The sequence below is a fragment of the Tamandua tetradactyla genome, chromosome 8, assembly GCF_023851605.1.
Source record: "Tamandua tetradactyla isolate mTamTet1 chromosome 8, mTamTet1.pri, whole genome shotgun sequence".
Classification (NCBI taxonomy): Eukaryota; Metazoa; Chordata; class Mammalia; order Pilosa; family Myrmecophagidae; genus Tamandua; species Tamandua tetradactyla.
Window position 1 is genome coordinate 81,685,402 of NC_135334.1, and position 13,115 is coordinate 81,698,516.

The 13,115-nt window shown below is 36.4% G+C and overlaps 2 protein-coding genes across 6 annotated transcripts in view; both read left to right on the top strand.

Annotated features, from left to right (window-relative positions):
* Positions 1-13,115, top strand: part of LOC143644635 (olfactory receptor 5M5-like) — a 384,306-nt gene that overhangs the window by 97,490 nt on the left and 273,701 nt on the right. The gene's annotated exons all lie outside the window — the stretch shown is intronic.
* On the top strand, positions 3,471-10,314 carry LOC143643636 (olfactory receptor 5P4-like). Its single transcript, XM_077112241.1, has 2 exons — positions 3,471-4,385; positions 10,142-10,314. The coding sequence occupies exons 1-2, from the start codon at positions 3,471-3,473 to the stop codon at positions 10,160-10,162; spliced, it is 936 nt and encodes a 311-aa protein (XP_076968356.1). The 3' UTR covers positions 10,163-10,314.

The window sequence follows — 13,115 nt, forward strand, 5'->3', positions numbered from 1 at the left end:
GTTTGCCATTGAGAATGAGGGGGTAGGTGATTGATACAATTGTAGAATGGCTGATAATTGGGTAAAGATATAGAGGTAAGAGTGCTTATTTATCTTTAGGCCATAGTACAGTGTCTGATAACATAGAAATATGTTTCTAAATTGTTTATTTAACACTAATTCAGCAAACTTGTTAATGCCTCCTGTTTCTAGCACTAGACTATTAAATGGGATACAAAATAATTAGTCATGAATACTGCATCCTCACACCAAAGAAAGAGCAAGTTCATCACCCATAAAGGGTACTAATCAAGTGGTGTGAAAAAAATGTTAGTGGGAGGATATGAGTGAAAAGAATTTAATTCTTTAAATTAATTTATACTCCCACATGTAACCTGGGATGTTTTCGTGGAATCAATGGCTATCAATGGCTATGTTTTCGTGGAATCATTTGTTGTATTCATCAGCCACAGTTGGGCTTCTTTACAACCTACAGGAAATGTGCCTTTCTAGACCAAAGGAACCTCAGAGCATACCCATTCCTTAATTTGTTGGAGATTAGGTGATTAAGCTATTAGGTCCTTCCTGTGTGGATTATCAGGCTTATTTTTGCTTTGTAGGGGCTTCCCTGTGGATTCCTTCAATCCCAGGACCAAAGGAACCTGACCTTCAACCTAGAAAATGTTTGCTCTGTGATTACAGTTCAAGAATACAACCAGTCAGTCATGATCATGTATCTTTGACAAACTTTCTAGTCAGTGTGGCAGCTGTGTGTGTGGTAAGTCCTAAGAAAAATGCGAGTGTGACCTTCATTTTTCTTTAAGAAAGCAAAAATTGGTGGATCAGGGTGGGAAGAGAGGAGGTAGGTGGAGTGTGTGTGTGTGTGTGTGTGCATGTGTGAGGTATCTATCACCAACAAATGTGGTATGCATCTCAAGTGTCCTAGGGCAAATCTGTAAGACATAAAAAATATCTATGCTTTTTAAAGAATGTGGATCACTTATCCCATTGAAAACAATAGTGCAATTCTACTAGATGCATGGTTGAAAAATAAATTGTACTGGTGTGCTGCTCTGAATCTGTGGTGGGCCCCAGAAAAGCCATGCCCTTTGATCCTCATTCAATATTGCTAGGTGGGAGCATTTTGATTGTTTCCATGAAGATGTGACCCACCCAATTGTGGGTGGTAACTTTTGATTAGATGATTTCCATGGAGGTGTGTCTCCACCCACTGAAGTGGAGTTGCTTGCTGGAATCCTTTAAAAGAGGAAACATTTTGGAGAGAGTCCCTTTTTGGTAGAGCCACGAGAAAGCCAGAAGATACCGCCATGTTCTCCATGTGCCTTTCCAGCTGAGAGAGAAACACTGAACATCGTTGGCCTTCCTGAACCAAGGTATCTTTCCCCAGATGCCTTAAATTGGACATTTCTATAGACTTGTTTTAATTGGAACATTTTCTCGGCCTTAGAATTGTAAACTAGCAATTTATTAAATTCCCCTATTTAAATGCCATTCTGTTTCTGGTATTTTGCATTCTGGCAGCTAGCAAACTAGAACAACTGTCAAACCCACCCTACCTGAATATAGCCATACTTCATAAGTACTAGAGATTGCTGCAACTCTAATAGTCACGTTGCTCTAAAACTTCAACTTCAATGATGGCAAAATGTTGCAATTTCTTCTTTGAAGTCATTTCATTAAAAAAATAAATAGAGCCCCTGGGAATTTAGAGAATATTTTATTTATACATCTTTACATAATCATGTGCAGATGTAATTTCTCTGTCCCAATGGATCGTCATTGTAAACAAATGAAAGTAATTAATGGGCTATATCCCTTATGACACAAAATGTTTTTGTTGTATGTAACAATTCCCTGGAGCCTATCCTCACTGCTGCAGTGGATATATCAGTAGATCATACTTGTTCTTTTTTAAGGATACAGAAATTTTTGATTCTCCTTTATGTACCAGAAATTAAATGTTGATTATTCCAAGTCACCTAATAATAATTGAGCAACTGTTGTTGTATAAACAGTGCTTAGTATTTTCACCTACATCATATCATTTAACAGAAGAATCACATGAGGTATGTATTATTAGCCCCTTTTTACAGGTAAGGAAACAGAAGTTCAAAGTTTTTGTAACTTGTTTAAGATTCCATAGTTAGAGGCAGAGCCAGAAAGTGATCCCACATTTGTATGGCTTCAAAGCCCATCTATTTCTGCACATAACTTTGCCTTTCATGCTGGCACTCGAATCCAACTTTAAATTCATTGTGTCTTTCATTTATCTATTTTCGTTAATAATATAGAATTCATTTCTGGCTCGGGTCTTTGCTTAGTTTAAAAAAGCTAGAACTTGAGAGTTCAGACACATAATCCTAGTACTATTTATAATATGACATAGCATTGTGATGATTCACATGTGTGGTAGCACACTTGGCTAAGAACATGGCTGCTGATAGTTATGTATGCATGTTTTATTCAGTCTTCTTCAGATAGATAGTCTTGAAGAAAAAGTATTCTGAAGAACAGGTTGGTCTTAAAATGAAAAGAATCATGGAAATGAATATTACTAATATACTGTCCTTGATTCTGTATTCTATTTGAACAAAGGAACCATCATTCTCTAATGTTAAACTATGTTTCAATCTAATTTACTAACTTTCCTAACTGGCTTCTTCCATCCTCTCCTCTCTATAGCTCCTGGCCAAATGTTCCCACTTGTTAATTCCCTACAATTGCTTATTAGCACTGGTGAAACTAAAACTTACCTAATGCAGACCCCCAAATACATCAGTTCACTTTTCATTTAATACAAGTCCATAAAGGCTTCTAGACTCTTCTTATATATCTTCACACAATTCCATAAGTATGAAAGGTATGATGTAGGAGATAAATCCTGGAAGACTGCACAATATCCAAACATATTATTTGCCTTTTTCAAGTTGAATATAGAAACCTTCTAAGCCTTGACATCGATTATTGTAATGAAGGATATGATTTTTTTAATTCTAGGGCAAGTAAAAAAATAAGAAATAAGGAGATGTCAACATCAACTCCATATTTGTTGGCTTAATACATTGGATAAATGGAGATAGCATGTACTGAGATAGAGAACCCTGGGGCAGAGGCATATTTGAGATGGGAATGGAAAATCAAGAGCTTGCCTTTCTATGAACACTTAAGTTGATTTATATTATTACAATTAATGCTGCTGTTAAAATCCTTTTGCGTGTCTCCTTGCACACAGGGAAGGCTTTCTCTGTAGTGTATAACTAGGAGTAGAATAGCTGATCTTAAGTCTTTTGAACATGCTCATGAACTTTGAAAATTTGCGTACACAAAGTATTCCACATAACTGAAATAAAGGTACCATTTTAAATATTTAATTATAAGGTTATTTTTAGATATAGACATTAATTGTGGGCTCATTTTAGCCAATTTAATTTCTTCTGGTTTGGTTTTAATAGGCACCAGTAAATGGATGGATGGAGACTGAAAACCATACAACAGTGACAGAGTTCATTATTTTGGGCTTAACAGATAATTCTATACTACGTGCCATCTTCTTTGTGATTTTTTTAGCAGTCTATATAGTTACTATAGTGGGCAATATCAGCATAATTATCTTAATCCGAAGCAGCCCTCAGCTTCATACCCCAATGTACCTTTTTCTCAGTCATTTGGCCTTTGTGGACATTGGGTACTCCACATCAGTCACACCAATCATGCTTATGAGTTTTCTACGAGAGAGAACTACTATTCCTGTCATTGGCTGTATAGCCCAACTTGGCTCTGATGTCACTTTCGGGACTACAGAGTGCTTCTTGCTGGCCACTATGGCCTATGATCGCTATGTAGCCATCTGCTCTCCCCTGCTCTACTCCACCCAAATGTCCCCAGTGGTCTGCTTTCTCCTATTGGGGGCTTCCTACCTGGGTGGATGTATGAATGCTTCATCATTTACTGGCTGTTTGATGAACCTGTCCTTCTGTGGACCAAATAAAATCAACCATTTTTTCTGTGACCTCTTCCCACTCCTGGAGCTTTCTTGTGGCCATGTTTATATTGCTGAAATATCTCCTGCCATCTCTTCTGGGTTGGTTCTTGTAAGCACACTGTCTACCATAATTGTGTCTTACATCTACATCCTCCACTCAATTCTGAACATGCGTTCTACTGAGGGAAGGAACAAGGCCTTTTCTACCTGCACTTCCCACCTCACTGCAGTTACTTTGTTTTATGGGACAGTTATGTTTGTTTATGTGATGCCCAAATCGAGCTATTCAGCTAATCAGGTCAAAGTGGCATCTGTGATCTACACGGTGGTGATCCCCATGTTGAACCCTCTCATATATAGTCTGAGGAATAAGGAGGTGAAAGAGGCCATGAGAAAACTGATGGTTAGAAAACACTGGTTTTCCTGAATTAAATCAAATGTAAATCCATCAGTTACAGAATCAAAGATTTGGGGAAAATGTATGCTAGATATTAATCATGGTATTTATCAGTTCTTTGCCACTTTTTTATTAGTCATAGTTCTCTAGGGAAACAGAATTGACGGGATATATATATATAGAGAGAGAGAGAGAGAGATAGGTATATAATGTAAATATTAAGAGTTTTTTTTAATAGGACTTGGCTCATGTGACTATGGGGATCGACAAGTCCGAATTCCATAGGGCAGGGCTGCAAGCTGGAAACTCTGATGAATATTTTCAGTTAATTCCTCAGGAGAAGCTGGCTGGCTGAAGTAGAGATGGAAATTCTCCACTGTGACTGTTGAAATGATCAGTTCTCCTATTAAAGCCTTCAACTGATTGGATGAGACATCTCTCATTGTTGAAGGCAGTCTCTTCAGTTGATGATAGATGTAATCAGCCACAGATGCATTCAACTTACTGATGATTTAAATCCATAAATTATCTTCACAGTAACAATCAGGCCTGTGTTTGCTTGACCAAATAGCTGGACACCATAACCTGGTGAAGTTGACACATAAACGTACCCATCACATTTTTATAATGAAGAGTCCCTATAAATATAAAAAGCCTATATTTACTTCCAATTATAAGTTAAATGTGTCATTTGCATGAATATCTGCTGGGTTCAAATGAAATATAAAATTTGCAAGGTAGGAACACATTCAGGAAATAGTTTCTACTTAAAACCTCCACCATTCATCAATTGTAGAGTCCTATTTAAATAAATAGTGATAGCAAATATAGACATGTTTCAATCAAAGGTCAATTTCCTTTGAATTCCATCTTGTAAAATAACAAATGGGATAGAAACTTGTCCCCAGTGTATGTGTGATAGACACTGATGTTGACAAGTGAGGCATTTCAGGTCACTTCCTTTAAAAACCCTACCCTACCTAGGTCAACTTTGCAAAGAGTGATATTAGTGTCTCAGAAAAACTTATATTTCACTTTATTTAAACTAGAGCAAAGATATGATTCCATTGCTTACCTATTAGATGCAACCTCAAGAACACAGAAGAAACACTTTACAAATGCTCAGCTGACTCTTCATACAACTGAAGGCTTACCAGAGGAGTACTAGAGTAATAAGATTTTGGAAGCAGACTTTTCTTTGGGGTGGATAATGGGGAACAGTGCAGACTTTCTTTTCAACAATAGTTGGTTGATAAGAAGAATGAATTTATGGTTCAATACATGCATGCTGTTTCAAGTAAAGAATTTACTTGCTATACATTTTTGTAATATCTGTCACTGCTTCTTCCACTGCCTTTTTTTTTTTTGTAAGTGCTTAAGATCTAGTTTTGAAATTGCCTCTAAATTGATTTCCTGTCTACTACGTTTCTCCCACCATGATATCTGGTGAATATTTTAGTTAATATATTTTCATTAGTAACATAGTCACAATCCCATACAAATCTTGAGATAGTATGGAAGAACCACTTTACAAGCTAAACTCCCATTCCTGGCCCTTCATTGGTCAGTCCAAGGAAATTCACTCTTCTGCCTGGAAGCCATTTGTGGAATTTCTCTTATCCTTTTCCTCCAGTCACACTTTTTTCTTGTATCAGTTCTGGGCTTAGAATATGCCCTATGCAGTAACTCTGGGGCTAAGCCAGCAATGACATGACATGTTGCAAAGAGAGGATATTTAAAGATAGAACTTCAGTCTTGTAAAGGGTTTTCTTAAAGTAGTGGGGGAAACATGGCATTCTAGTGGTTGAAATATTTCTTTAACTGTTTTTGGTAGTCTTCATTTTCATCCATCTCCGACCCCTACTTCGCTCTGCCCCAGGGTTCATCCTCTGCCTTCTTCCTTTCTCCCCATCCCCTGTGCTCACTTAGGGTGATGTCATCTTCTCTCCTGAGCTTAGCTACCACCTTTGTGGTAACAGTATCCTGTTCTCCAAATGCATCCTTCCCAGGAGGACAGATGAACTTCATCACTGGTCTTTTCCCCAGGGCTGTCAAACTCAGTGTGTCCCACACTGAATTTATCATATTTCTCTAAAACTATTCCTTCTCTGTTCCCTTTCTCAATAAATGACAGCTTTGGAAAAGCCTACTACTCTGGCAGATTTGAAACAATCCTTACTGCATATCCAGCTAAAGGATCTGTCCCCCTCCATTCCCTTTCCTTCTCCCAGTTAAAAGCCATGCCACACATCACATAGTGATCCTTTACTTATTTAAGTTCCTTTTGTCTAGGGATTATAGTAACCCTTAATTGATTATGTAATTCCATGCAAAAATTTGTACTTTGTATTTCCACTCTGATGGATTCAAATAAATCACCCAGTTGTAGGGAGTGTGATATACTGGCACTGTTACAGTGTTTATTGAAGAGGATGTATATTAGCACTCATTTCCCCTCTCACATTCTTAGTCAACTGAGAAAAAGACTAAAATAGAATAAAAATGAGAAAGCAAAATATTACCTGCATAAATGAAAGAGTTGATTTTAGAGTATGTTTCTTATATTTGTGTACTTTCATATTCTGAATCCCAGAATTTGATATTGGTAGGAACACTCAAGTGTCGCTAATGACACTGGACTTTTGCTCATCTGTTTTTTTTTTAAATGAGAATCCTTTATTACACAATAAACTCATTATATTGTAAACATCACACAGTATAAGTAAACATCGGAAAATAGGAAATCAGCCATGTTATTAAATGAGGACTGTTAAAAGGCTCATAGAGGAGTAAGTTAAGAAGAGGGCTTCAAGTTTCATATGATTTACATATTAAATCTATTTGGACATTTAGAGAATACTATATATATATATATATATATATATTTTTTTTTTTTTAAACATCTCTGGAGCTCAACACCCTTTCTGAACCCAAAAAAGTGCTTTTTCAAAAACAGTTGTCAGTCCTCTTGGGAGAGGCCCTCATCCTATATGCTGCAAGATGATGTATGAAATTAGCAGAAATGAAAATATCAGCACTCATGTCTTTGCAATTAATTGCTAGAGATTTCCTGAATAGGATTCCCATTCCATACCCCAAGGATTCACATTCTTGAGTAGACTGAGGGTATTGACCTTGACTCCTGAATTTCCAGTGAGCTTCAATAATGAGGACTGAGCATACCTTCCCCAGCAACCTCTGGTAGGCAGAGATGGAATGCTCATCAATTTTATGGCATGGCCAAGAGTAGTCAAGACTGTTGAGAACAGGCTTGCTCCCTTGAGAAAGGGGAAGGAAGGAGGGCTAGGATTGCATATTCACTTTTCCCTTTAAAACACACCATTGGCTAATTAATGCCTTCCAGATGAGGAAGGAGTGAAGCCTTGGTTAGATGCCCGATGTGCTGTGCTAAATGGAAGCCTCTACAGAAGGAGAAAAAATGAATATCAGGAATGGTAAAAAGCATTTCCTGCAAACAAAATGTGTCAAGAAATAAGAATCAAGGGTAAGAGCCTTGCTGGAAACAATAAAAAATTCCATAGGATTTGTTTTTGTTAAGATTTCTACTTATTTTTTTTGTGTGTGTGTGTATATATATATATACACACACACACATACTTGTGTATATATACACACACACACATATTTGAAAGGTAGGGGTTCTGATCTTAGAGGAATTTGAAAGCTCCTGACCTGTTATTTAAAAAAATTCTGAGTCTATATATATTTCAGGAGAACTTTCCTCTTCTGAAATGGAATGGGACTTATAAGGTCATTGACATTTCTCAAGATTCTGTAAAACAGTTGTCTGTTACATGTTGCCAGAGAAAATTGAGAGTAAAGGGCAAGAGAGGGGATGGAATTATTATATATTACAATTAGAATGGTGGCTATATAGGTATAAACATTTGTCAGAAGTCCTCAACTGTATATTTAAATGCATGTATTTTAATGTAGTGAATTATACTTCAATAAAATTGATTTTCAAAAGAATTTATGGGGTAGAGGGGAATATATGTTTGGTGGATATAGAGTGTGCATAAATAAAATTAATCAAGATTTCATAAGAGAGCACTATCTCTTTCTCATTTTATTGAGAAAGGGGTACAGACAAATAATAGTATCATCAATTTCCTATCCATTTAAGCCAATTCTATGCTAAATTTTTTTCTCAAAGTTGTTGCCTCTTTATCTATCATACTTCCCTTAGTTCAAGCCTTTATTATTATATGGAACTATAAGGTTCAAAGGTGTCAAAGCAGCATTTTAATATTGCATCTTAATTTCAGGTCTTACAATACAACTTAATATTGTTAAATTGGAAACACTACTTTAATGCAATCCTTACCATAATCCCAGCTGCCTTTTTTGGGCAGAAATTGGCATGCTGATCCTAAAATTTAAGTGAAAATGCCAGGGACCAACAATAGTCAAAATAATCATGATAAAGAACAAATTGGAGGACTCACACTTTGTTATTAAGACCTTGGTAAAGGTAAACTCGGAAGTTAATAATATCGATTATAGGGGACATAGAGATACATGGAAACTGGAGATGGGTGAACAGATAGCTAATAGAGGTTGAACTTAAGTGTAAGGGAATGGATACAAGTGAGGGCAGTTCATTAGTGGGTTTATAATACTGGCATATGAAGGTAAGCATGATTGAATGGAGTTGTAGAGAGCCACGTATCCCACTGATTTACACTACAAATATAAATAAGTTCTTGCTTGAACTACTGGGCAAGTATGAATCTTGTACAGGGTCAGTAGTAGAGGGGATAGGGGAAGACTACTATTGCATGCTGTGAGCTGTGTTTAACAGGAAGATATCAACAGTACCACAGCAATACCAGGCATACATAATTGGGGATAAGGACAAGAGTTAAGGGGACATTTGAACTTTTTATTGTGTGAGGGTGTGTTTATCAATTATTTTTCTCTTTGGAGCAATGAGAGTGTTAATGATTATACAGCTATGTGAGGATAATGTGAGACATGGATTGATGACTGGACATTGTACATGATGCCCAAAGTATGGAGATGGATTAACTGACTAGGAAGTAGATTAGGGAACTGTGGTATATACATATGATAGATTATTATGTGAGTACAGAGAGGAATGAAGTTGTGAGACATGTAATGAGGTGAGTGAACCTTGGGGACATTATGTGGTCAAAATAAACTGGGGTAAAGGGAAAAAATATTATATGGTCTCTATTAGAAATTACCTATAAGAAAATTGGGGCCTAGATTGTAACCTCTTATAGCCATCACATTTAATGTTAATTTTCTGTAGTACACAATCTAATTTAACCTGTTAATGTTATTCTAGATTTTGAGATGCTGTGCTATGTATATACAACCTGGTACATCCCTGGAATTTTGGATACCTGTGTGGCACTTTAGATTCAGAGTTGGAGTTCTATAGCTCAGAAAGCCAGCATTGCTATATACAACTGCTAAAGAAACCAAAAAAGAGATCAGACTTCAATTAGAGATAAGAAGAAAGCAAATCAGGTCGGGATTAAAGTGAATCAGAATACAAGGTAAGGAGGACATTGTCTGTATTTTAGAGCTTTACTAACCCAATGACACCAAAGGAGAAGAGGTTCATTTTGTCCAAAACTTACATTTACTGTGGCACACGATCTTACTTAACCTATCTGGATATCTCATTTAAATAACTCAAACACTAGGAGCCCAGAATTGAAATGAGGACTTGTAATTCTATATAGTTTAAGATAATCCTTGAGAGATAGGAGAAAAAAATATGGAACTGATAATCTTTACCACCAGGGAAACCCTGATACTGTCTCCAATAAGAAGGACTCCCAAGTCAATAGATCAAGCCCTTCATCTTGAGGCTTGCTTTTTAGAAGCTTATTTCCAGAGTGGAGAACCTAAACCTACCTATAGCTATGTGCAAGACTTACTTCCAGAAAATATCTTTTGTTGCTCAGATACAGCATCTATCTTTCTAAGCTCAACTCTGCAAGGAAAATCATTACCTTCCCTGCTACATGGACATGGCATCTTGGGGTGAAATTCTCCCTGGCAGTGTGGGACGTGATTCCTGAGGATGAGCCTGGCTCTGGCACCATGGGATCGACAATACATTCCTGACCAAAAGGGGGGAAATGTAACAAAATAAGGTATCAGTGGTTAAGAGATATCAAATAGGGTTGAGAGGCTGTTCTGGAGGCTACTCTTAAATGCAAGCTTTAGCTAGATATTGCCAGTTAACCACGCTTTGCAAAACCCCAACCAAAATCATTCCTGTTAATGCTAAAGAAAACTTAGGGCTCTGAGATTCTACAAAAGTTTCACATACTCAGATTACTTTGCAGAACCCTGCAACCTCCAGATGTGTGTCTAGGCCAAATAAGTCCTGAAACCCAAAGGAGCCAGCCTCTCCAAGAATATCAACTAATTCCATCCCCCCATCCCATATTATTGACACCCCTTTTCAACATGAAAAAGTTAGAAGAGGCATAGTCCAAATACCCCTGAAAATTGGGAGAAAAATCAAAGAAGAAGTAGGAGTTATAATAGAGAAGATAGGATTTAACAAATGAGTATGACTGCTGAATCATTATATTGATATTTTTTAGATTAAGTGTCTTGGAGCAGTTAGAAGGAAAAATAAGAAACTGTGAAACAGTAATATATACCAAACTCTGAAATCTGTTCCGTAATTACTTGTTACACTGTACTTTGAAAATGTATTACTTTTTTTGTATTTATGTTTTATTTCATAATCAAAACTGTTAAAAATACAAAAAGTTTTCAAAACTCAATGACCGTAGATGAGAGAGTCTATTTTTGAACTCCCAATTCAGTTGAGATAGATTAGTATATCTATCTTTATGCCAGTACCATGCTGTTTTGACCACTGTAGATTTGTGATATGCTTTAAAGGTCAGTGTTAGACCAACTACATTTTTATTTTTCAAGATGTTTTTAGTTATTTGGGGCTCCTTGCCCTTCCAAATAAATTTGATTATTGTTTTTCTCTTTCTGAAAAGTAAACTGTTTGGATTTTCAATGGTATTATGTTGAATCTGTAAATCAATTTGGATAGAATTGACATTTTAACTATATTTAGTCTTCCAATTCATGAATGTATTATACTTCCATTTATTTAGGTCTTCCTTGATATCTTTTAGCAATGTTTTATAGTTTTCTGTGTATAAGTTCTCGTACACTCTTGGTTAGTTTATTTCTAGATATTTTATTCTTTTGGTTGCTATTGTAAATGGAATTTTTTTCTTGATTTTATCCTCATTTTGCTCCTAGAAACACTGTACACTAGTGTGTTTATCTTATATCTCACCACTTTAATGAACTTGTTTATTAGGTCTAATAGCTTTTCAGGACTTTCTATATATATGATCATGTCGTCTGCAAACAATGAAAGTTTTATTTCATCCTTTCCCATCTGGTCACCTTTTATTCCTTTTCTTGCCTTATTGCTCTATGTATAACTTCCAGCACAATGTTGAATAACAGTGGTGACAATGAGCATCCTTCTCTTATTCCAGATATTAGAGGGTAGACTTTCAGTCTTTCCCCACTGAGTATGTTATTAGCTGTGGGTTTTTCCTATATGCCCTGTATTATGTTGAGGAAGTTTTCTTCTATTCCTATCTTTTGAAGTGTTTTTATGAAGAAAAGCCTATTGGATTGTGTCAAATACCTTCATACATAAATCAAGATGATTACAGGATTTTTCCCCTTCAATTTGTTAATCAATTTGTTAATTAAATGATCTTCCTGTATTTTACCCCACCCTTGCATACCTGGGATAACATCCACTTGGTCATGGTATGTAATTCTTTTAACGTGCTGCTGGTCTCATTTTGCAAGTATTTTGTTGAGGATTTTTGCATTTATAGTTACTAGAGAGATTGGTCTGTAATTTTTTTTTCTTATAGGATCTTTGCCTGTCTTTGATATTAGGATGATGTCATCTTCATAGAGTGAGTTAGGTAGCTTTCCTGCCTGTCAGTGAACCATAGTCCTTGGTTTTTCTGTCACATGACACTGTATATGGCAGTGTTTTCTTTATCTATTGACTTCCAGCTTCTAGCTGCCACCCATTGCTTCTCTCTATCTGACTTTCACTCAGCTTATAAAGGACTCCAGTAACATAGATTAAAGCCAAACCTGATTCTGTCTTAACTGAAGTGAAATCTTCAAGAAATACTGTTTGTAATGGGTTCACAAACACCAGAATGTGGACCGAGACAAAGAACTTGTCCACACTGTGATACCAATTCAACCCACCACTGTCCCATTAATTATTTCTTTACCTTTATCTAGAAAAATTCTGAGGCTTCCTCTCTAAAAATTCATTGTCGTATTGTCATGCCCTTCATCTACCATCCTCTTCTGTCTTTTGAATCATTGAAAAACATTTAAAGAACCGTCAACTGTAGCCCCTGCCTTCTCCTTCTCTACCCACACATGTGAAATCTGGTTTCTGGCCCCAGTATAATCACATAAGAATTGCTCTCTTAGAAGCTACAAGAAAAAGAGTTCTGCTGTTCTTTTCTCTGGACACATGAACAACTACACTCCTTCCTTCACATTTCCTTCTCCTCTGGCTTCTTTAATTTTACATCGTCTCTTTGCTTATGATTAGCCTCTTTGTGGCAATTTCCCTTCTTATGTCTTTGCCAGGCCCATAATTGAGACATCAATTAACCTGAGACATCTTTCTGTTTTCTTTAC

Coding starts and splice junctions, on each gene's coding strand:
- LOC143643636 (XM_077112241.1), top strand. CDS start 3,471: ATGGAGACTGAAAACCATACAACAGTGACAGAGTTCATTATTTTGGGC. Junction 4,386..10,141: donor AGGCCATGAGAAAACTGATG/GTTAGAAAACAC, acceptor CTTGAGAGATAG/GAGAAAAAAATATGGAACTG.